The sequence below is a fragment of the Ylistrum balloti genome, unplaced genomic scaffold (genome assembly GCF_031769215.1).
Source record: "Ylistrum balloti isolate Yb309-2 unplaced genomic scaffold, AGI_CSIRO_Ybal_v1 Utg369572, whole genome shotgun sequence".
In the NCBI taxonomy this organism is placed as follows: domain Eukaryota; kingdom Metazoa; phylum Mollusca; class Bivalvia; order Pectinida; family Pectinidae; genus Ylistrum; species Ylistrum balloti.
In genome coordinates this window covers 144,494-167,638 of record NW_026781867.1, presented here as the reverse complement: position 1 = coordinate 167,638, position 23,145 = coordinate 144,494, and the positions used below count along the sequence as shown (strand labels likewise).

Sequence of the window (23,145 nt, the reverse complement as noted above, 5' to 3'; positions counted from 1 at the left end):
TTCCTCAGAATCCCAGTTTTAAACATCAAGTTTCCTTTGGGTATCAAGGATGTAAATTTTTTAGTGTCATTGTATTTAAAACATAAGATTTTACAAATAATCAAATATATTAAAAATTTATCTCACTGCAGTTTGTTGGCATATATCATACAAAATTGATTACTTTAAAATTCAAGGGTTCTCAACTTCACCTTGTCTGAATAATCCTTCGAACTAGTCAGACTATCAGATTTTTAGCCGTTGTAGGATATTTTGAAAATTTTCTCTTATTTCTGGTATATTTCAAAGACTTGCACCAGCCCAATATTTAAAGTACTGTATTACTTACACTATCATCACCATCATCCCCCTTTATCCAGTTGAGGAGAGTAGACAAGCATCCTTTCCATCTGGTTGTAGTGCCGTGGCAATTGACCAACTGACCAATCAGCAGGTCCAGCGACAGAAAAGGCTGTACTGTACCTGTAAAAGTTATGTTAACTGGTCAGTATAGGTTACTAAAATGTCACTGATCTAACACTGACAAAATCTAACCAGAAACATCTGGTAAACTTTAAAGTGAGTACTCAAAACATGTTAGAGAAAAATATGTAACAGATTAAATAAATATGAAATTCATAAACAACTGTTAGAAAAGTGTCTTTAAAATTGTGTACTTTTTGAGGAATTTTCTACTTTCTGGTGTACTGTCTACTTTCTGGTGTACTGTCTACTGTCTACTTTCTGGTGTACGTCTACTTTCTGGTGTACTGTCTACTGTCTCTTTCTGGTGTACTGTCTACTTTCTGGTGTACTGTCTACTGTCTACTTTCTGGTGTACTGTCTACTTTCTGGTGTACTGTCTACTTTCTGGTGTACGTCTACTTTCTGGTGTACTGTCTACTTTCTGGTGTACTGTCTACTGTCTACTTTCTGGTGTACTGTCTACTTTCTGGTGTACTGTCTACTTTCTGGTGCACTGTCTACTTTCTGGTGTACTTTCTACTGTCTACTTTCTAGTGTACTGTCTGGTGTACTGTCTACTTTCTGGTGTACTGTTGATGTACTGTCTACTTTTTGATTTATTGTTAACTGTTATGGGAGTTGATAACATTGTAATGTCAACAGTTTTTATACTTCTAAGTATCCTGTTCAGTAGGAGTCCCAAAACTGCAGATTACACACATGTAAATAATGAACAAGACTGGATTCCTGCAGCATCACAGATTCTCATACAGGAAGAATTTATTTTTAAAAGTACAAACCTGTTGAGAAAACATTCCATGTCAGCAGTATTGAATGTAGTTCATGGGAAGAGGGGTGGGGTTGGGGCTGGAGGGGTGTAGTGGTGGTGCTGTGTTGAGGTGAGGGGCGGGGTAGGGATGGAGTGGGTGTAGTGGTGGAGTGAGGGGCGGGGTAGGGGTGGGGAGGGTGTGATGGTGGTGTGTTTGGGGGAGGGGCAAGGTGGGTGCTGAAGAGGGTATGGTGGTGGTGTATTTGGGAAAGGGGGAGGGTACATCATGAGTAACATTATTCAATTAAACTTACCTGTGTCCTCACAAAGTTTGGACAATGCCTCAGTAATCATTTCTTTCACTTGACCATCATCCTCTTGGAGCAAGTTGACCAAAACTGTCCAGAACGGAAAGGTCAGGTCACCTGTATACAATAATAAAATGGTAAGTAACATATCACATACATATCAAATATCTATGTGACAGGGAAAAAACAATAATATAAAATCTGGAGTCGTCAGTGTCGCTTCCAAAGATCTGTCATTTATAGCAATCATAAATGACGTAACACCAGAATTCAATATGTAAGTACATAGCAGTTAATAAACATCAGCAAGGCTGTCAGTTAGTGTATATGATAAAAGTTTAATATCAAATGTTGTAGTTTTTCCCACCAAATATCAATGAAGCATCACTTTGTGTATGGTAGTGTCACTGAACTGACCATACCTGGTCAATAGGTTGTAGAATTCGGTCCCCTTATTAACCCGACTTTTTTTCTATCACCTGTTCCATCACTAGATACAATATCTGGTTGGAATCCTTCAGTAATTCTATCGAAAATTACAGTGATAATATTTGACAGATTTCATAATCCTTATCTCTGAATTTTTATCTCAGAAATGAAAGGTTACAATAGAGTATTACTATTTCTGTTCTAATCTTTGTCTGGGCAGTATAACACAGCCTTATTCACCACACAGTGACCATCCTCAATACACACCTATACCAGAACATTTAATTAGCCCTGTGTACAGGCAGGTATTCTTACTTATCAGGCACTAATTAATTACAGTAGATTATATACTGAGATGAGCTGATTAGTATCAAAAGAATGGTCCTATCTTGATGTCTGTTAGCCAACACTGTGTCTGGACCTTAGTTCTGATATCAGTATCTAATAACCCCTTAATTAACACCAGGGGGACAACTGGGTTTAGATACTTTAAACATTGATTTCAACACCTATACAAATTCAAAACAATTAGTGATTTTTAATATACATACTTGTGTCATATATCAACTGATATCACAAAACAGTGATTATATACAAAAATAGGCCAGGGGCTTACCAAACCCTAAATACCTACTGCCTGTTGTGTTATGTAACCTTTGTATTATTTTACAATAATTTTGCCCACAACCCATGTGTGGGAAACTACCAAGTATAATTAATTCTATTCTAATGAATGCATCAATATTTGAAAACATTGTGGAATCTAACGACATCTCTTATGTATGAAATATTTTTATGCAGATTAAATTGTAGATAGCATTGAAAATAATAAGAGTTCTGTCCACTGTCACACAATGATCAAACATTTTATGCACAATTCTGTAAATTAAACATTCTTCACACTATGATCAGAGATTTGTAAATTAAACATTCATCGGACCATGATCAGAGATTTATGAATTAAACAAGGATCACACCATGATCACAGATTTATAAATTAAACATCCATCACACCATGATCAAAGATTTGTAAATTAAACATTCATCGAACCATGATCAGAGATTTGTAAATTAAACATCCATCACACCATGATCAGAGATTTATAAATTAAACATCCATCACACCATGATCAGAGATTTATAAATTAAACATCCATCACACCATGATCAAAGATTTGCAAATCAAACATCTCTCATACAGTGATCAGTTATACAGTAAGGTAAAAAATATCTCTTACATCTTGATACAAGATTCAAATTCAATTCACAAATTGATCAGCTCTTTGATATCCCAATCTGTTCTAGCACCAAGTAAAACATTTCTTGCACCATGATCAGATTTACTGAGCTCACTGATACTATCCTACCTAAACTACATGCCATTTTCTAGTTTCTATAATGTATTAAATGGTCAAAAGAAGGATTAAACTAATTGACAATTAAGTAATTCTTTTAACTGCACTGTTTCAAAAGAATGAAGGCATATCATTTTCTTCTTACGAATATCAAATTAATTATCCCCAATAAAAGAAATTTCTCCTCTGTTAAAACCTCAAAGGGGAGTTTTTTCTCAGCTGAGTATACTTTTTGTACAATTCAGTAAGAAGTGGTGATCAAGGGCATCCACCTGTCTTTATCTAATGATATTTTACTCAAACAATCATAAAATGTTGGCAAAAACTGTAATCACGGAGATCATCAGTTAAATGGGTAGTGATATACTTATATACATAGATAAGAATTTATGTTACATGATAAACAATGTGTTTTCTTTAATACAGAGTTTGTACAAGGGTGGGAAAGTAGGAAAGATCTGGGTGCTATTATCAGGTAATTAGACCTATCCAGTAAGTGTCTGCTCTATCTGAGTGGTTATAATCACTAGCTACATCTCCATGCCACTCCATGGGACATGTGACTACTGCACAGACTCTAAATGAGCAAAAGTACAATGGTAACTCTCCATGTGTGTTGATTGAAACATTTGAAATATAAAGCGTCTTTTTCTCCATTCTATTTTCTTTAAAATGAAGTAATTTAGACTAGATAAGAGGCCCAAATGTGAACAATTTTTGGAAAATGATTGCTTTCCCAACAGGTATATCAGAGGATGATATTTTAAAATCAAATGACCAAATTTCCCCTCAAGGGCCTTATCCCTTGGCCACTAGGGACAATGATACATTTAGTTATATGAATAAAGATTACCTTTCCCCAGTATTTTTTTCTAATTTGGTTAAAATCCACTCATGTGTAAAAGAGAATAGCATTTTAGATAAAAATTTAGGAATTACCCCACATGTGTTTTGCTCAAAGTCTCATAGCTGGGGTCAATTCAACTTTATTTATAAAATTATGATTGTGTTCCCTGTCTGATGTTTCAGGACAAATTTGGTTGAAGCATTTTTAAAGTACAAGTTTATGCCCTAGTGTACTGCACAAGACATCTAGGGTCAGATGACCTAAAAAAAGACAAAACGAGACCTTGTAAGGGTAAGGAGTGTTGGATATTTAATGTAAGTATTAGGGGAGAGGACACTGTATAACACTATGTAGTGCCACCTCCTCTATGTGATGGGTGATAGGACAGGAGACATTGTGTATCCAAATATGTGGTGTCCCCCTCTATGTGATGGGTGATAGGACAGGACACATTGTGTATCCAAATGTGTGGTGTCCCCGTCTATGTGATGGGTGATAGGACAGGACACATTGTGTATCATAATATGTGGTGTCCCCCTCTATGTGATGGGTGATAGGACAGGAGACAGCGCATAGCCTAATGTGTGGTGTCCACCTCTGTGTGATGGGTGAGAAGACAGGAGACAGTTTGTATCCTAATGTGTGGTGTCCCCCTCTATGTGATGGGTGATAGGACAGGACACATTGTGTATCCTAATGTGTGGTGTCCCCCTCTGTGTGATGGGAGATAGGACAGGACACATTTTGTATCCTAACGTGTGGTGTCCCCCTCTATGTGATAGGTGATAGGACAGGAGACAGTTTGTATCCTAATGTGTGGTGTCCCCCTCTGTGTGATGGGTGATAGGACAGGAGACAGTTTGTATCCTAATGTGTGGTGTCCCCCTCTATGTGATGGGTGATAGGACAGGAGACAGTTTGTATCCTAATATGTGGTGTCCCCCTCTATGTGATGGGTGATAGGACAGGAGACAGCGCATAGCCTAATGTGTGGTGTCCACCTCTGTGTGATGGGTGAGAAGACAGGAGACAGTTTGTATCCTAATGTGTGGTGCCCCCCTGTATGATAAGTCTATATGGGAGGGAGATACAGGGTTATCATGCCTCCAGGTGATACATGATTAACACACATATTGCATCTAAATTATCTCATAAATCCTGATAGACAAGCCAAGTTGTATCAGAGTAAATTAATTTCACATTGATATCTTGATAAAAGTTGTCAGACAGCTTGTCATGGTGGCCAGTAGGTGATGCTATGTGTTAGAGGGGACAAACTATTGGAACATGACTTGAAATTGTGTCAAGAAAATCAATTTAAACTCACTTAGATGTTAAAATTTGTTTATCTTTGAAGTAATCACTGATAGGAATATTTCATAAAATAAATTAAAAAATATCTACATGAAGGTAAAAATAATCTTCAGGGCATCAACTGTTAATGTAATTATACCCACATGAATGACACCACATGGTAATTGGGTATTTCCCTGTGTGGACCTTCCCTCAGGAATTTAAAAATTGAAGCCTGTGGTGTCATATGTAAATTGTGGTGTAAAGAAAAAGATTGGTATCATAATTTTGAGGACTTTGTTTTCTCTGTTGATTAAGTGTCAACAGGATTGACTCGAGGTGTCATTGTGAAAACCTGACACACGCTAATATCACCGCCACACGAGATTGTGTCCATCCTAGATTTTCCTTCATTTTTAAGGTCTCATTTTACAGGTTACTGCGTACAGATACGATACGAGAGGAAATTGAAACTGATTACAACCCATATAAACCTTACATAAATATCATACATCGTAATAAACACTAATAACAATGACATTTAAAAATGAGGTATCTAATATGATATTATACGATATTTCGGAGATCTTTGCCAATCCTTTATTCAATGTATTTCTACACAAACACTAACGTTCTATCTACTTTATTGAGTATCCTTCAATTCTAATAAATAAATCAATAAGCTTTTAGATAAAGCTTTTACCTGGCACTACCTTTCGAAGGTCTCAATATATTTCCTGTATCATACAGGTGCCTTTCACATGGTTAACCCTAATCTTCTAAAATTTGAAAACTACAATTGTATTTAGAATCGTCTGTACTATAAAACATGTGTGTATCAGGAAACCATCAGCGTTTCTTTAAATAAATCTAATGAAAATTTGATCTTGGCTATTCAAAGACAGATAATCAGTGAAACTGAGATTTGAAATTGGAGAATCAGGATTGATATCAAACAAATATTTGATAATAAATTGTCTTGAAAATAGAAACATTTCTGTATGAAGTGACCTCACAACACGCTATCTGGATATCTGATGTCGACTGGTGACAAGTCGTGGCAAGATGTTGCCAGGAATTGTTCAGATAATAAAACAAACTTGTTAAAGAGATTTCAAGTTTTTCTTTGTTCAGGCATTGATACCTAAATGATGTCTTCCAGTGACAACAAAAGTAAAATCAATTTCAGATTAAATATGAAGATATAACATCCACATAAAACATACTTTGATTTACTGAGAAAATAAAATAGTCGGGGTGACCTTGTAATTAGAGAGGGATATAATGCTGGGCGTGACATAGATATCAAACGTTCTTATGATAGAGACCAGTTGTTCTTATGAGGTCACATGACTTCTTTATCCTTGATCTTTGCAGTGTTATGGAATCTTATAGGTTTCCACACAGAGAGTGAGCCATTTGTCATAACAAATGGTGCTGACTGACTTGTAGCTGTCCTATCTCACACCATCATGTAAATACCGAAAAGTACATCAGGTCATTTCATCAAAGTTCACTTAAAGTACAGGTACACATATGTTCCGAGGAGTAGTTTTTGTGTAATATTGATATGTGATTGTAGAAACATTAATGCTGAATGAATACAATAAATATTGAATAAGTGCTCTGAGATGTTTGGGATGATATTTAGTTGCACCACCCATGCGCCTTATAGAATACAAGCCCTTGTAATTTCTTTTTTATTTTGAAGTTTATCAAATTATCAAGATATATTTACAGACATGTGATTATAAGCTCGAAGCATGTTTTTCATACTGAACTAATCAAAATTGAAAAAAAAAAAAGTAAGAATTAATTTTTTTATACAGATGTAATCAATAAAATGAAATTTGATTCACTGGAATGTAAACATGAATATTACAAACACAATGATACTGTTTACTGTGGTACAGATAATGAGATGATTGAGCAAGGGTTGCTTCATGAATTCAAAGAAAAATACCTGAAATTTCCCAGTATAAGAAATGAAATCTACATCACTGATAAGTGCTGTTTTGTCTAGAATTCAGAGAAATAAACAACGGATCATAATGTTAAGCTTCCCCAAAACATAAGCCTGACTGTTAATCAAGCACAGCTGGGGCTCCCGCATGTGGTACCCATTATCACTGCACACTCACACTTCTTAGCTTACATGTCCCGATTTTAAATAGATGAATTAAGTGCACAAATAATTATTCCCGAGGAAATGGGAGATTTCTTATCTTTCTGTTGTACAGAGATAGAAAAATAAATAGCATCTTCTCTGTTGCCCGTTGCTATAGCCAAGGGTTAGGTTTGGTATATAAAGTTATCTGCAGGTGTGGTGTTAGTATAAAGAACCTGGACTCTGTGGGGTTGGAGGTAGATCCTTTGAAGATTCCCACCAGACCTGTGACCTCATGCTGGTTCTGTTGACCATTGGTCAAATAGACATTAACTAAGTACTTAAGAGTGATTGACCTCCTACCATGGAAAATGATGGCTTTGTAACTATGGTCATAGTAGACTCATACCTTATGAAAATAATCAAATCATTTTGGACCCTCCACAATTGTAACTTCTCACAAGACTCCAAAGGAAGTGAGGTTTATTTGAGAAGAAAATGATCCAGAAAATTTCTTTATCTCTAGAGATAGTTTACAAGGAGTGGAGATTCCAGGAGGACTCCAGGAAGTCCTGATTACACGGCAATTTGATGGGATAGGCAATGGCAATACTGTTAAAATCATTAATTTTTGTGGGGGATTAATATTCAATGATTTCAAGGACACTCTTAATCCAGGAATCTATTTGTCTACAAACTTTCAAAATAAATATAGGTAGAATTATTGGGTTATATTTATCAACAAAATCAAGTGTTCACACAATATTAATTATTTGAAAAACCACGAAAATTAAGCCCCACAGAAATGTATGACTTCACAGTAACAGAAACAGGTATTGCAAAGAATTTTTTCTAAAAATTCTTCCATCTCAAATGATATTAATGTTTTGAACATCTCTGGTTGTTTCAATAAATGAAATAACAAGAGGCCCATGGGCCTTAACGGTCATCTGACAAAAAGCAAGCCAAACCTAGAAAGTGGGTTGAAGTCATTCATTTGAACAAACTTGGTAGCCTCCCCTCCAAGCATCTTACAGGCCCAATATCAGCACTCATGGACTTTTGCTTGTTGATCGTTTGTATATTTTAACATATTTGGTGACCTTGAAAGTGGGTTGAGGTCATTCATTTGAATAAACTTGGTAGCCTTATGCTTATCACTCATACTTAAAAAGTCCTTTGTATATTTTAACATATTTGTGTGACCTTGAAAGTGGGCACACAAACTATTAGCATTATTTGAAATTTGAGAAGAAGTTATTTAAAGATTTTGACATATTTGACCCCTGTGACCTTGAAAGTTGTTCAAGGTCATTCATTTAAACAAACTTGATAGCCCTTCATCCCAGCATGCCACAGGCACAATATCAGCAATCTGAGCCTTTTGGTTATTGAGAAGAAGTTGTTTAAAGATTTTAACATATTTGACCCCTGTGACCTTTAAAGTGGGTCAAGGTCATTCATTTGAACAAACTTGGTAGTCCTTCATCCCAGCATGCTACAGGCCTTATTTTAGTTGCCTGGGCCTTTTGATTACTGAGAAGAAGTCCTTTGAAGATTTAAAGACATTTGAACCTTGAATGATTCATTCATTTTTGGTAGGGTTTCATCAAAAAGCTACAGGCTAAATATTAGTTGCCTGGGCCCTCCAGTTATTGAGAAGAAGTCGTTTGAAGATTTTAAGACAAACCTTGAATGAAGGTCAAGGTCATTCTTTTTAACAAACTTGGTAGGGCTTCATCAAAGCAAGCACAGGCCAAATATTAGTTGCCTGGGCCTTCCAATTATTGAGAAGAAGTCGTTTGAATGAAAAGTTTACGGACGGCGCACGGCGGACGACGACGGACGAAGCATGATGACTATAGGTCATCGGACCCTTCGGGTCAGATGACCTAAAAATCAGAGGTGCTGTTTCAGGATTAACAAAACTGCAAAAAGCACGAATATTACATAATGGTCTCGATTTGGTGATTGTCATTGAATGGGATGTGAAAAGACTAACAAACTTAAGAAAATGTCTTTACTAGTTACAGAAACTTTGCTTTTTAAACTTCCTAACTCATAGATAAGATCAAAAGATAATTTTACACTTATTTCAGAAATACCAGTGTCACTGTGAAAGCTCGTACAGCCTGCGGTATGTGATGTCACCCATAACAATATCCGTTCAGTCCTACGGTATGTCATGTCACCCCTAACAATATCTGTTCAGTAGAATTCCCAGCAACAGCTATTGCTTTGCTTTGTAATAAGTTCACCCACTACTTCAAGTTTGAGGCAACGTATAGGCACCCGGGCTTATTACAGGATATCTACAGTATATAATGTGCAGGTGTAATGATGAATCACGTATCAACGTCATCCAATTCCGTGAAATGATTAATGTTTTCTACAAACATATAGAGAAGGGTTGAAATTTGAAACACTTCTAAATCTACCTGCATGCTACGCTGCAATATGAAACAAATTTCATCATCTTATGTTAATCATAGTTATCGGCTTGGATAAAGAGTGGTTGAAAGTATGAGAGGAAACCTGCGTAGTTGAGAAGGTAACCTATACCTACTGGTATTCATATCAGATCATGAATTCAAACTCGGTTGACTCAGTAAAAAAAGCCAGTGTTGTACTGACCAGGATCCACAGCGTCACCAAGCCATTCTCAAACAAATATTAAGATGAGACTTCCTGTTTGTAATCAGCGTTACTAGGTTATAATAAATAAATTCATTAATGAAATATATTCAATATTTCAATTTTCAAGACAGCTTATACACCTGTGATATGTTATTATATATCTCAATCATTAAGCTGCCTTACACACCTGTGATAAGATATTCCACATTTATGATACAGAGAACTGAACATTAAAAAATCTTAAAACTAATTGATGTAAACCTGTCATAATTTCAAAGTTCCATCAGTTTGAAAGAGGAGAAGAAACTTGATAATAAGAACCTGAAAGTCAATGTATCTTATGAGGTGACCTTGATCTTATTGACCTTGAGTACATCAGAGGTCACGCTAATAGAAACACCAGAAATGTGCTATAAAATAGAAATTCTGTGTATATCTGGTTTCAAAGCATACCATTGGACAAGCAATGCATGGCCAGCATATCAAAACAAACAGATTTCTTTTATATGTCAACTTAATGAATAGCTCAATGCCAAACTCTGCCAATCTACATTCTACAGTCAGGGGATCAAATAGTTTTAGGCATGGCAGAACATTGGGTAGATTAGTCAATAACAAGGACGGCTGAATCCCATGGGATCAGGAGCTAGCCCCCTCTGTATACAACTCTCCACTACATGGTCCTGTAAATTGCATCCAAGATCTATATATATATATATATGTCTTCTTTTCTTTCTTGTGTGAAAAATGGTTTCTTCTCTACTTCAATTTTCACAGCTAAAATCACAGGTTTCTCTTAACATGATAACAAACACAACCTCTAGATATCCCTGATTTTATATCAAATGTAACTCTCAAGTCAAAATATCACAAAATAACCAATTAGAATTTTTCATACTGACACAATTCTCATTTAGACAAATGTTTTTTGTTTATATTTTTGTTTTGTTCTTGTTTGGAGATCATAGATAGGCCGACATGATTAAGTTTTAAATCAAACAGATGAAATAGAGAAGTGTTACTGGTATGTTACATAATAATTTAAAAAGCATGTCTTTAACATCAGGTGTCACTTAACGCATTAATATCCTTCAGTGATACGAGATGTGAAATGAACAGTAAGATATATTGTGTCATACTACTATAAACTGTCTGAAATCAATAAATTTCTTCTGTCACCCTAAATTTATGATATTGGGTATATATATATATATATATATATAATTATATTTACAACTTCTTATATTAGTCAATATCATAAATATATCCTGCTATAAGAAAGTTTTCCTTTTGAATCTTGTATCAACATTTTATAAATTTTTTCTTTTTTATTTGACTAAAAACGTGATACTAACTGGTCTTTTAGAGTTCTGTGATTGGTCAGAACTATATACTCTGTTGGAGATAAATTTCTCTGGAGATAAAATACCAAGTGTCCATGGGCATTAGTAGAGTGATTTATAACAAGCCCAGATGATATTATCTGATCATCTGTATCCCCCCATTCCCACAGCCTGGCGTTATAACCTACTCTGCTTTATATCAGCCGTCGCAAACCAATTTTTCAATTAAATGTTAATAAAAAAATCCCATTAGTAATTATAAACATCGAAACATCAGTATACAGGAAAATGGTTTTAATTTCATTTAAAATTTATAAAACATAAATAATCATTGAAAAAATTGTTTTTATAATGGATGAACATTCTCAATTGGTTTGACTGTGTATATATATATATATACACTGTATGTTTATGCTTAAAATAGAATAGTTTGTAAATATGTTTTGAAATCACAGGTAGATAAGTTAGTTTTAACTACCGGGTATACCATATAAAAACATTTTTCTTTTTTGTCTGAAAGTATTACTTCTGTACCCAATGGATTTCTGTGAATTATGACTGCAAAACTTCAGAATATTTGTTAAAAATAAAACTGATTTAAACTTGTGCTCATTTCTTAATTTCATTAAAATAAAAAAAATGATTTTAGAAAAAAAAAAGCCACTTTTTGATAATGGATTACTATTTTCCATGAGCATATATTTGTATATTTCAGAACTGAATGAACTTGTTTGTTAGAAGAAATATTTCACATTTTTAATGTTTGTAAACATACTTAAACTTAAAGCATCTTGAGAATATATTTAGTATTTAGGGACTACATCTACATTCTTTTCTGTCACTATTTATACATATTTAAATACAAGAGTGATTGAAATGAACGTATACTGCTGTTGCAGTGCAGTGGTATGATATAGCATTAGATCTATCAATGTCTGCGGTCATATTACATAAGTTCACACAGTGTCTGAGATACAGTTTCCTCCAATTAACAAATAAAATCCACAATCATCAATGGATATGTACCTAATCTCCTTATAATCTTACAAAGACAGCTTGTGTGTTAGAGTCAAATGAATCTGAACAACTGCACCATTGTTGACTGCATTTTATCCACAAAGCTGATGACATCCTATCTTAAAGAAAAATCTCAAATTACGACTTCTTGAAATGTTCTGTTTTTTTTTCTGTTTCTAAGTGCCTGTTGTAACAGCCATAGAACTGTTTATTCATTAAAACTGAAAATGCAGCAAAAACTTCTAATAAGTAAGAGCTGATACCAGAGGGAGAAAGTTTGGCAGGAGACATGGCACCAGGCATGAATCAGCGTAATACTTTCAACCAGAAACTGCAAATACACAAAACATTATCCAACTATGTTTATATACACTTTGGAAATCTGATCTCTGTGGGAGAAAATAGACATTTTCCATAAAATCGACAGAAAAACAATTTAAGTAGCAAGTTACAGTTCCCACAAAAGTTTAGAAGCTGGTGTAGTGTTTCGTATTGGTGGAGACATGGGACAAGGCATGGTACATGTCCAATGCTGACTTATACATGTGTCGGCCATCATGTTTATACAGGATCCGCACTAGATATCTTGATCTTGTCTGTGTTTGACACTGACCTGTTTACAGGGTAATACCAACAGACTTTATCTGATGAAGACAACAGTGTATTTAATTGCTTCACAATAATCAGATCAATGCATCAGATCCCATAAAAATCAATATGTTTACTTTATTATCAGTTTCTTATTCTACAGCATTTCCAGGAATTTTGAAGCATGTTTTTATAGTAAACATTATAATGTTAAATTGCCTCGTATTTCTCTTAACTGTGCATGCATTTCTGCGAAATAAAGCCCTCCTGTTAATACTCAATTGCTATTTCCCTAAAACATAGACCTTTCTCATAATAACTCCAACCTCCTTCCAATCATTTCTAATCTAGCCTTCTTCCCATCACTTCTAACTCCAGTCTCCATCCCATCATTACTAAACTCCAGCCTCATTCCCATCATTATGAACTGCAGCCTCTTTCCCATCACTAGTAAATTCAACCTCCTTTCCATCATGACCGAATGCAGCCTCCTTTCTATCATGACTGAGTCCAGCCTCCTTTCCATCATGACTGAGTCCAGCTGAGTCCAGCCTCCTTTCCATCATGACTGAGTCCAGCCTCCTTTCCATCATGACTGAGTCCAGCCTCCTTTCCATCATGACTGAGTCCAGCTGAGTCCAGCCTCCTTTCCATCATGACTGAGTCCAGCCACCTTTCCATCACTACTGAGTCCAGCCTCCTTCTCATCACTACTAACTCCAGCCTCCTCCCCATCTCTACTGATTCCAGCCTCCTTATCATCACTACTTATATCCAGCCTCATTCCCATCATTACTAACTTTGGCCTCTTTCCCATCACTTCTAACTCCAGCCTCCTTCCTATCACTATGAACTTCAGCCTCCTTCCCATTACTAAACTCCAGCCTCATTCCCATCATTACTTATTGCAGCCTCTTTCCCATCACTACTAAATCCATCCTCTTTTTCATCATTTCAACTCTAGCATCCTTCAAATCATTCCTAAATCCAGTCTCCTTCCCATCAACATTTCTTCATCATTAAATGATATGTATATCTTCATCGTAGTAATTTCTGTCAAAAACACTTGCAGACAAGTTTTCACATTTGCCCCCCCCAAAAAGATTAAAAACATATAACACGTATTTTTTATACAGGAAACTGGTCAGTTTGATATTTATCTGTGTATTTGTGATAATGTTGGAAACATTTACTGACATGTCTCAGCCATCACCTTTAGCTTTGTAAGTGTTTCACATTCACTGTCACTAATGGTTACAAGTACTACTTGTCTGCCCTCTTCAGAAGAGATGTTCAACTTATGTTTTACAGTAGGAAATTGTTTAATGGTCAGTCTTGAGAGAGTGACCACATTGCTTCTTGACTTTATCTGACCATTTATCTGTGAAGGTCAAGGTCAAACCTATAAAACTTGCCAGACCAACAATGGTTCAGTAAGGACCAGTGTCAGATCCATCTGCCATGATCAATGTTTATGGCTGTCCTCTCTGACCTTAAAAGATGGCGGATACGCCAAGTTGATCAGTTGGAACCAATTGTGTTTTATGATCCTCCATCCTGACCCATGCTTTCCTTGACAAACTCATATTGACACAAGGGTGGAGTTCAATCAAATTTGTTTGATGACCCCCTATCATTCTCTGACAGGGGGAGGTCTAGTTGGAAAACATACATACACTGGGGCGAGGTTAAACCAATTATTTCCTGCCACGCCCCCTCCACCTCCTTGACACCCGTCAGTGGTTCTGCTGACAGGAACCTTTTCCCTGGCGTTTTATTGTCCTTCTTTCCTTTATCTGATAAATCACAGGTAACCATTGCTTTGGGGATCTTGCCAGAGTTAGTTTGATATTTTCTCCACCTTGCCCCTGTCATCTACCTTTGTATCTCTTTTACATCTCCTTCATTTTTCATGTTTGCCCCCTCAACCTCTGACACAATCCTTCGATTGTAAATCTGGGGTGGGATGGGTTTATTTCTAGCCGGTATTCCTCTGCTGACAAGGATGTGGTAACTAATGACATATTATCATGAAAATGTTGTTAATTGACACCAATACTTCCTTGTCACTTGGTAAATAAAGAAGTGGTCAGCAAGCAGGGTATAATGGTCATTGTGTCCTCTTGTTGAGGAGGAGGAGGAGGAGGAGGAAAGAGGAGTGGGGGGGGAGAGGAGTGTGTGGGGGGGAGGGGAGTGGAGTGGGGGAAGGGGAAAGGTAGACTTGACAGGTTAAATTTATAGATAACTTTACTGGTACACTTTATATTGCCACTATACAACAGTGTCAGGTCATTGGAAAAACCTATTGTGTCCATACTTGCATGTCAACTTACCCTATGTTATCATCCTGTAACTTCTGTACCTGTCCAGGCTCATTTAAATGCCATCTGACCCAGACTATGGATACAGACACTCTGACATTACAGAATGACATAATACTGAAATATGAGGAGTTCTTTAATTGTTGCCAAATTATTGAGGCCTCATAGAAAAGAGAATTTGATTCCATGACTCCTGGAAAAATCTATCTCTTTTTCAGCAAGCTCTTAGATAAATCTATTTTGATACCAGATTTTGGAGTGTACTTATACCAAAACTAAGGCTCAAGACTTTGGAGTGTACTTATACCAAAACTAAGGTACCAGACTTTGGAGTGTACTTATACCAAAACTAAGGCTCAAGACTTTGGAGTGTACTTATACCAAAACTAAGGCTCAAGACTCTGGAGTGTACTTATACCAAAATTAAGGTACCAGACTTTGGAGTGTACTTATACCATACCTTTCTGATCAGATTTGGGATTGTAGTGATATAATGATAGCAGACTTTGGATGTGACAGACAGGCCAGTTTTACACATCTCATTTACAACAGTTAATGATCGTCCCTAACATCTCCACTTTATCACTACATCAGGGATACCATCATACCAGGAATACCACACAGATGATGTTATCATAAACACCATTTTATCTCATCATTTATGAATCTGTAGTTGACAAAGTTTAATCTAAAAAGAGGAAAAAACACACCCCTTATTTAGTTTTCTCTGATGATGTACGCCACACTTATAACAACTTACACATGCAAGAATAGGCTATCTCCCTTGAAGTACATTCTGAACGCAGCTTAGATATCTTTGTTCCATTTCTTAATAATAAAATATAAATTGTCATCCTTTCGTTTATGTCAACATGATGGATGAATTTATCCGTAATATTTCTCTTGATTAAAGAAAAAACAGTCATCAGTCGCTGCTAATGGGAGGTTTTCTCTCCCGTGTTTAGTGTGACAGTACATTTGCTACTTTCTATTTCATTTTTTGTTTCATTTTTTACATTAATATAATGAAGATATATATCACACTAATTCATGTTTTAATGGTGAAAATGTGACCACGGAAATATCTTGAACAAAAACATACTTTAAGTATTGTAATAAACTAAGGTGTTATGTGGAGGAGGTGTGGAGGGAAAATTAGGGCCTGACAGAGTGTTGTCATTCAGTGGCCGAGGACAGCTATTGTTAATGATTTCAATGTGTATTTCAATGTTTCAGATGACAGTCCTGGTTGATGTTCGACTAAAACAAGGTATGAAACACAGGCCCCCTGGACCTTTTTAGTTTGATTACTTTCTGCGTAACTATTACATGTTTTGTACCTAAAACATAAGACCCATTACCTCCTTGACCCCTAACCCTCCCTCCTAACACCTTCCTGGAGGTCCCATCCATCTAATGGCCCCATAAACAAGCCCCTAGGGGTTTCATCTGTCCAGTGTAACATTGTGATTTATAGGGGACGTTTGTTTACAGTTTCTCCACTTACAACAGCTCTAAAGCTGAAATAACATAGGTAGTGAGTGATAAGTAAACTCAATGGTAAAGAACCCTGGTACCTTGACACTCATAAAAAAATCAATAAAGACTTGAACCAAAAACTATAGAATATACATCATGTGAAGTCTTACTAACAAAGCATTATCTTATATCTGTGATCCCATAATGGGACAAGTGTCATTTTTTTTAAGAGCGTGGTCTTCATAGAGATGTTCACTCAACACTAAACAGATCTGTTGATCAAAAAATAGAAATTTACATGTTCACTTTTGATGGTTGTCCTTTAAACACAAGACCAGTCAATTTAACATATAGGCAACTATATTCAACATCGTTGGAAAGAAAATGTTCATCTGCCGATGTCAACTGAGGAACATACAAAAGCGCCACTCAAGGGTTCAAGAATGTGAACAAGTAATATATCTACCATTTATTTTAAGAAACTGATTTTCAGAAACAGAATTTATGACAACAAATAAATCCTGTCCATTTGTGATTGGGTTATACAACCCTGAAGAGTTTTTCCATTTCTAACTCTGAGAGGTGCGATGTGTGTTTCTTATCAGGTCAACAATTAAAAGTCCTAATTGTTTATTGAAACTTGATAATGTCTCATTATTTCTAAAATAAAGTAGAGGTATGATGGCAAACAGAGGTTTACATGTAGTCTGCATGGTTTTTTCATGACAGTTTCTCAGTAAATCAGCTAGTCCCTATAGGTTATATTACAAAATCAGATGACATGCACATTCTGTTGAGGTTAAAATCAATTGTTCTTTATGAGGGGATCAAACTACAAGAAAATCCTTAAGACATTGTAAACTTAGGTGAGGTCCAAATATTGAACTAAAACACTAACGCCTTCAAATATTGACTTCTAACCTAATCAGATAAGTCAGATGTATACATGGAATGTCGGGTACGCTCACAACGTTAATCCAGAGAGAGAGAGAGAGAGAGAGAGAGAGGGTCATTAATGATAAATATTAGTCAGAAATGAAGAAACCTTTGATTACAGGACTTACTCAAACAATAGGGTTGTTTGTAGCAGGTGAGTGGAAATTTTTACAGGTATGAGTAGCCAACAGATGTAGGTTTGTAGGTTAGAAAGTTATACATAGGTTAATGCTAAACCAATAAATGTTTGTCCTATTTCTTCAATTGTCCCCTGTAACAAGGGCAAATAAAGTATGTATCTTAACATCGGGTAACACTTGGAATGTGTTTTATCGCTGTGAGGAAATTTATGATATAAGTATACATTATGTAGGTCAGAATGCTACAGGTATAGTAATAACAGCTGGTATTGATTCTGTGATATATCATCCGCTACGTATGTAAAGATGAGGTCTTTAAAAAAAGAACTCTCGGTGAACTTATTGAACTAAAGATATCAAACTTCTTGCTCCAGCTGTTTAGAAATTTAAGAACATGCTCCAAATAAGAACTTGTTTTTTTTTTGCTCAAATTACATGCAAATAAAATAGATATTCCAAATACATAAATACTTACTAAATAAGATATTGTTTGTTTTGTTGTTGGATATTCTCACAACAGAAAAGGTCATATAAAGAGAGTGAACATTGATGAAAGTGTCACTGGTAGACACTTTTATAGTGCTATCACACTGGAATATCGAAACATGGACCAATTTGAATCATGACCTTGAGCTATGGTCATGTGACTCCTTATTTTAAGTCATCTTTGATTCATTATATCATAACAAATTAATTTTGACCTTTACCTTGACCTCCGATATAAAATCATGCCTTTTCACATTTTATTCTTATCAACTTATCAAATATAAATAATATTTGTCATTAGCGTTAGGTGAACTTTGTTTCATATCTTGCCTGAGGCAATATAATAACTGAGGAAATATTTGGTAAAATTCAGATGTAGGTCACAGTGACATCACTAAGAGCAAGGTACAATGTTTGTAACAGATTTAAAAGTTATTTGTAGGAAACTGACATTGAGTGATAAAATTTCAAGTCTCATAAGGATATTTTTATCTCTGAAAAGATATGTTCTGAACAAGATATACAATGTGAAAGGCTATCCATCCATAATACAGATTACACTTGTTCTGATAGATACAACCAAACTATCACTTCATAATTTATGAAATATTAGAATTTGGAACTTTTATGTTAAAAAATGGAAAACCAGTATTTATATAGACAGGAAGCTTTTCTTTTTACCCAGGAAGCTGAGTAATCGGGCTGTCTTGTGCTAATGTGGTTGGTGTCCTTGTACTTAAATAGAAATTACTTAAACTGTTCTGGATGACAGCCGATGGGCCTCTTGTATGTTGTTCAATGTAGTGGTCACCAGATAATACAAAGCAATCCACCTCAAAATGACCTTGGTTACTGACATAGAACAAAACAACACATCCGCACAAGGCACTGTATAACCGGACTATACAAAATTCCAATACATTGTCATATCTTCATTGTCACTTTTTATCTTTAACTAACAAGGTAAATGTCCTAATTCTAAAACAGATTTCCCTTCTCATATTTTTATGTCAGTGATAAGATAAAAATGGTATATAGCAGCTGTGTGCATCACATTCACAAAGAACAAGGAATGAGTTCCAGTGAAAGGGAGGTAACTCTGATTTAACAATCACATTAAATTGTAATAGGCATCACTGCCTGATAGTTTTTCAGGTAATCATTTAATAGGAATCTTTTAATAGGATGATAGTGAACGCAGGCATTTCTGCCTCTGTATTCACATCATAGTCTATGACTTTGACAAAATTGCTATTCATCTTAACAACATACAGTATTTGTTTGTTAACAAAACTGTTTTCACTCATGGATTCCAACTTTTGATCCATACTATCATTTTTTACATACAGACCTGTCTATTTATACTACAGATTTTACCTGTAAGTACACATAACTAAACTTTCAAGAAACTTGAAAAAGAAGCATCAGAATCAAACTATCATTGTTTTACTTATGTAAAACTCTTATTTAAATAATATAAATTACCAGTGAACTATTGGTTTGTTTTTGTTATTTATTTCTCTGGTATAAATTACCGGGTAAACTTTATGCATTTTACAACAATTTTGAAATAACTATGTCCAGCTTATATTAATCACTCACTTTTCATTTTTCAGCACAAAAAAAACTTTAGACTGACAAAAAAATCTGAGAAAAATAAAAAAAAAAGAGGAAAATTTGGATGAAATTGAAATTTGACCTGTAAACCCTTAGTTTGAAGCCACAAACCAAGTGTCAATCTCCGAATATAACAGAAAGAACTCTGGACAACTGAAGCACAAAAGGCTGGAACTGCCCATATAATCAGATTTTTGAACTGGAATTCTAACTTCATATGTAAGACTGCAAGTTGAGGTCACAGACGAAATTTTAAGTCAGTATCTTTTAACATGAGGTAAAAGGGTAATTCTCACAGAAAGCATTAAGGAAAAATATTTAGAAAACTGACATATGAAGTAGAGACTAACACCATATGTACCACTTCCCCCTGTCTCATGGCAGAGACATATAAAGGTTAGTTTCTATAGGAAAAATAGTCAGTGACATTGTATTGTCAACAAACTAGAACACTCATGGAACAGACACAGATAAACACTATATGTCCCACCCCACTCCCCTCTGTTTCATGGTAATGACATATAAAAGGTTAGTTTCTATAAAAAATGGTACATGACATTATCAACAAACTAGAACAGTCATGAAACAGATGACTAAGCATCTCCCCTATAAATGCTGTATTGTTATCAGAAGGTAAACCTGAAGTGCAATGACAAAAATAAACAGAGATCACATGTGGAAATAATATCAAAATATATGAAAATTGAAATGATACTTCTGACATTTGGAAAAATAGATATCTGTGATGATATAAGTACTGACCTATCTTGTTTTCAGAGTCAATCAGCAGAAGATCAGCATTTTGACCTATGACCTTGGCACAGCTGACTTGTAGAAGTGGACACTGCTCTGAGGAGCTGTGCTCCTTGAGGACCATCAGCCATTTCTGTATTGGGTCAGAGTTATCTGCCCCTAATCTCGGCAAATTCTGTGAAAATAGGAAGAAAAGTAATAGATGATTTTTTAATGAATATTCTGAGAACATGTTATCAAAATACTTATTTTCAGATTATGTTATCAAAATACTGAAATGACTAAAGTTTATGAAATATTCTATCTGACAAGATCTAGTTCCTGTTCAAAACTAACACAAGAGCGACAAATTGTATTTCTATAACATCAAAGCCATGATCTTGTTTTAAAGTGAACACTTTTTTTTTTATCTTGATTCACACTATAGTGAGATAAGACTACTTATGTAATGGATAATATTTAGAATAAACCAAAACAATTAATAACAAGTATGGAATGTTTAACAGAAAATAACAATGTCAAAAAAGACAGAAAAACAAAGTCTTCATTGTTAAAGGAATGTTTGTCACTGGAGGCTTTGTTTCAAGTGTTATGAGGAATCTGAATGTTTGAAGGCTTGTAAGGTTGTACAATTGCAGATAATTGGCAGATCTTCCCCTTGTTAATCAGTTGAGGAAGCTCTGTTATGTCTGGGGTAGCACCTGCTCCATATAGTACAAACTAAGTACAAAAACTACCACATACATACAGGCATGTGGCAATCGTAAACACAAAATGTACCGAGAGGGCCCAAAACCACATGGCAAGCGCTGAAAATAGAGCTGTACCTGTGAACAATCAAGCCCTTGAAAACAGAACACAACCTAACTCAACTGTCAACAAGTATTGTTTCTTACAATGTGTACTTATTATAGCAACAACAGTATAGCCTGCCAAACTGCTGGAGAAAGTTAGGAGATTACAGCAGACTGAATTAAAAAAGTTGGGCATCCAAGAGGACTATTCCAGGTCAGAAAATGAAAAAAAGTTGGATTCCAGTATGAATAATGGAGGCTTTCTTCCTATCCATGGAAAAGATCCCTGTATCATTGCCGGTGTTCTTTATCAAAAAGATTCCTCAAAGGTCTTCTGTACTTTACAAAGTATAGAAGGTCTCACCTGTCAAGATAATTCTGCTACAATCATAGGTTTCCCTAAACATTGCAAAATCAAGGTGTTTTTTTTTCTCTACAGAATGAGCTGCTAGGATATATACAAAACACCTACATATTTTGAATAAGTCATCCCTTCATATTTCATCTTAATCCTTAAACGCTGTAAATAACTTCATGTTTAACAGATATGAACCAGACCAATATTGTGACTTTTGGCTGTACAAATAATAGCAGCAGGTTTCAGGTAATGATTAAAATCCCTTTCCAAGCTACCTTGACGCTATGCAAGGCGAAAGCCAGAGGAATTCAAAGGGGATACAAAAACATGCCAGTATACTTAGGGAACTAGCCAAACACATGGCAATGACTGAAACTAGCAGTATACCTGGTAACGATCAGCTGTAAGGTGCACAAGCAAAGAGGCCATGAAGTCTCGTGTGGAGTCAAGGACAAATTGAACAGGTATCATGTAAGTTATGAAGCATAATGGAAACACCTGTTGCTTTGTTAAGAAATGCCAGCGTTACCGGGATTTAATCCAACCACAATAAACAGGAAGAGTCACAATAACAGTGTTGTTTCTTTATTTATTACACCAAGTTATCTTCACACATGGCATTTCTTAGTCTCTACTGGTGTTGAATGTTCGGGAGTATAGAGGAGAAGCTGACTGGAGCGTTAAGAAATAAACATAGCAGCAGCTTTAATGATAACATATAACTTTGTTTTTCTAAACTTTATGGAATCAAAGTACATGTCGATGAAGGGTAAAAACTTGTACAAAGACCAACATCTGTAAATAGAGAAAGACATAGTCTACATGTTTCCCGATGCCCTCTCCAGGATTTGTCTTGGAGAAACAATTCATTCTTACTAAGTATTTCCTTCCAACCGTGACTATATGTTTATTGCAGGGGTATCAGGGAAGGATTCAAGTTCTGGAAAGCTGTGTGAAGTTCATGTTACTAATGTTGAGTCGTCCAAGATTTTTAACTGTGAAGATTGAATTTTCAGAGCTTTTAACACTTGAAAACTGTCTGAAGTTCTCATATTTGATATGGAGATGTCCAAGATTTTTACTGTGAAGAGTCATCTAAAGTTCTAAGTCTGGAAAACTGCAGG

At 35.5% G+C, this 23,145-nt stretch overlaps 1 protein-coding gene across 1 annotated transcript in view; it reads right to left on the bottom strand.

Annotated features, from left to right (window-relative positions):
* The window catches only part of LOC132565104 (thyroid adenoma-associated protein homolog), an 88,497-nt gene that overhangs the window by 793 nt on the left and 64,559 nt on the right, over window positions 1-23,145 (bottom strand). The window contains exons 36-38 of the mRNA XM_060229715.1: window positions 20,879-21,044; window positions 1,528-1,638; window positions 329-462 (exon numbers count right to left, since the gene is read on the bottom strand). Coding sequence (XP_060085698.1) covers window positions 329-462; window positions 1,528-1,638; window positions 20,879-21,044 — 411 coding nt within the window. The remainder of the gene's footprint in view (window positions 1-328; window positions 463-1,527; window positions 1,639-20,878; window positions 21,045-23,145) is intronic.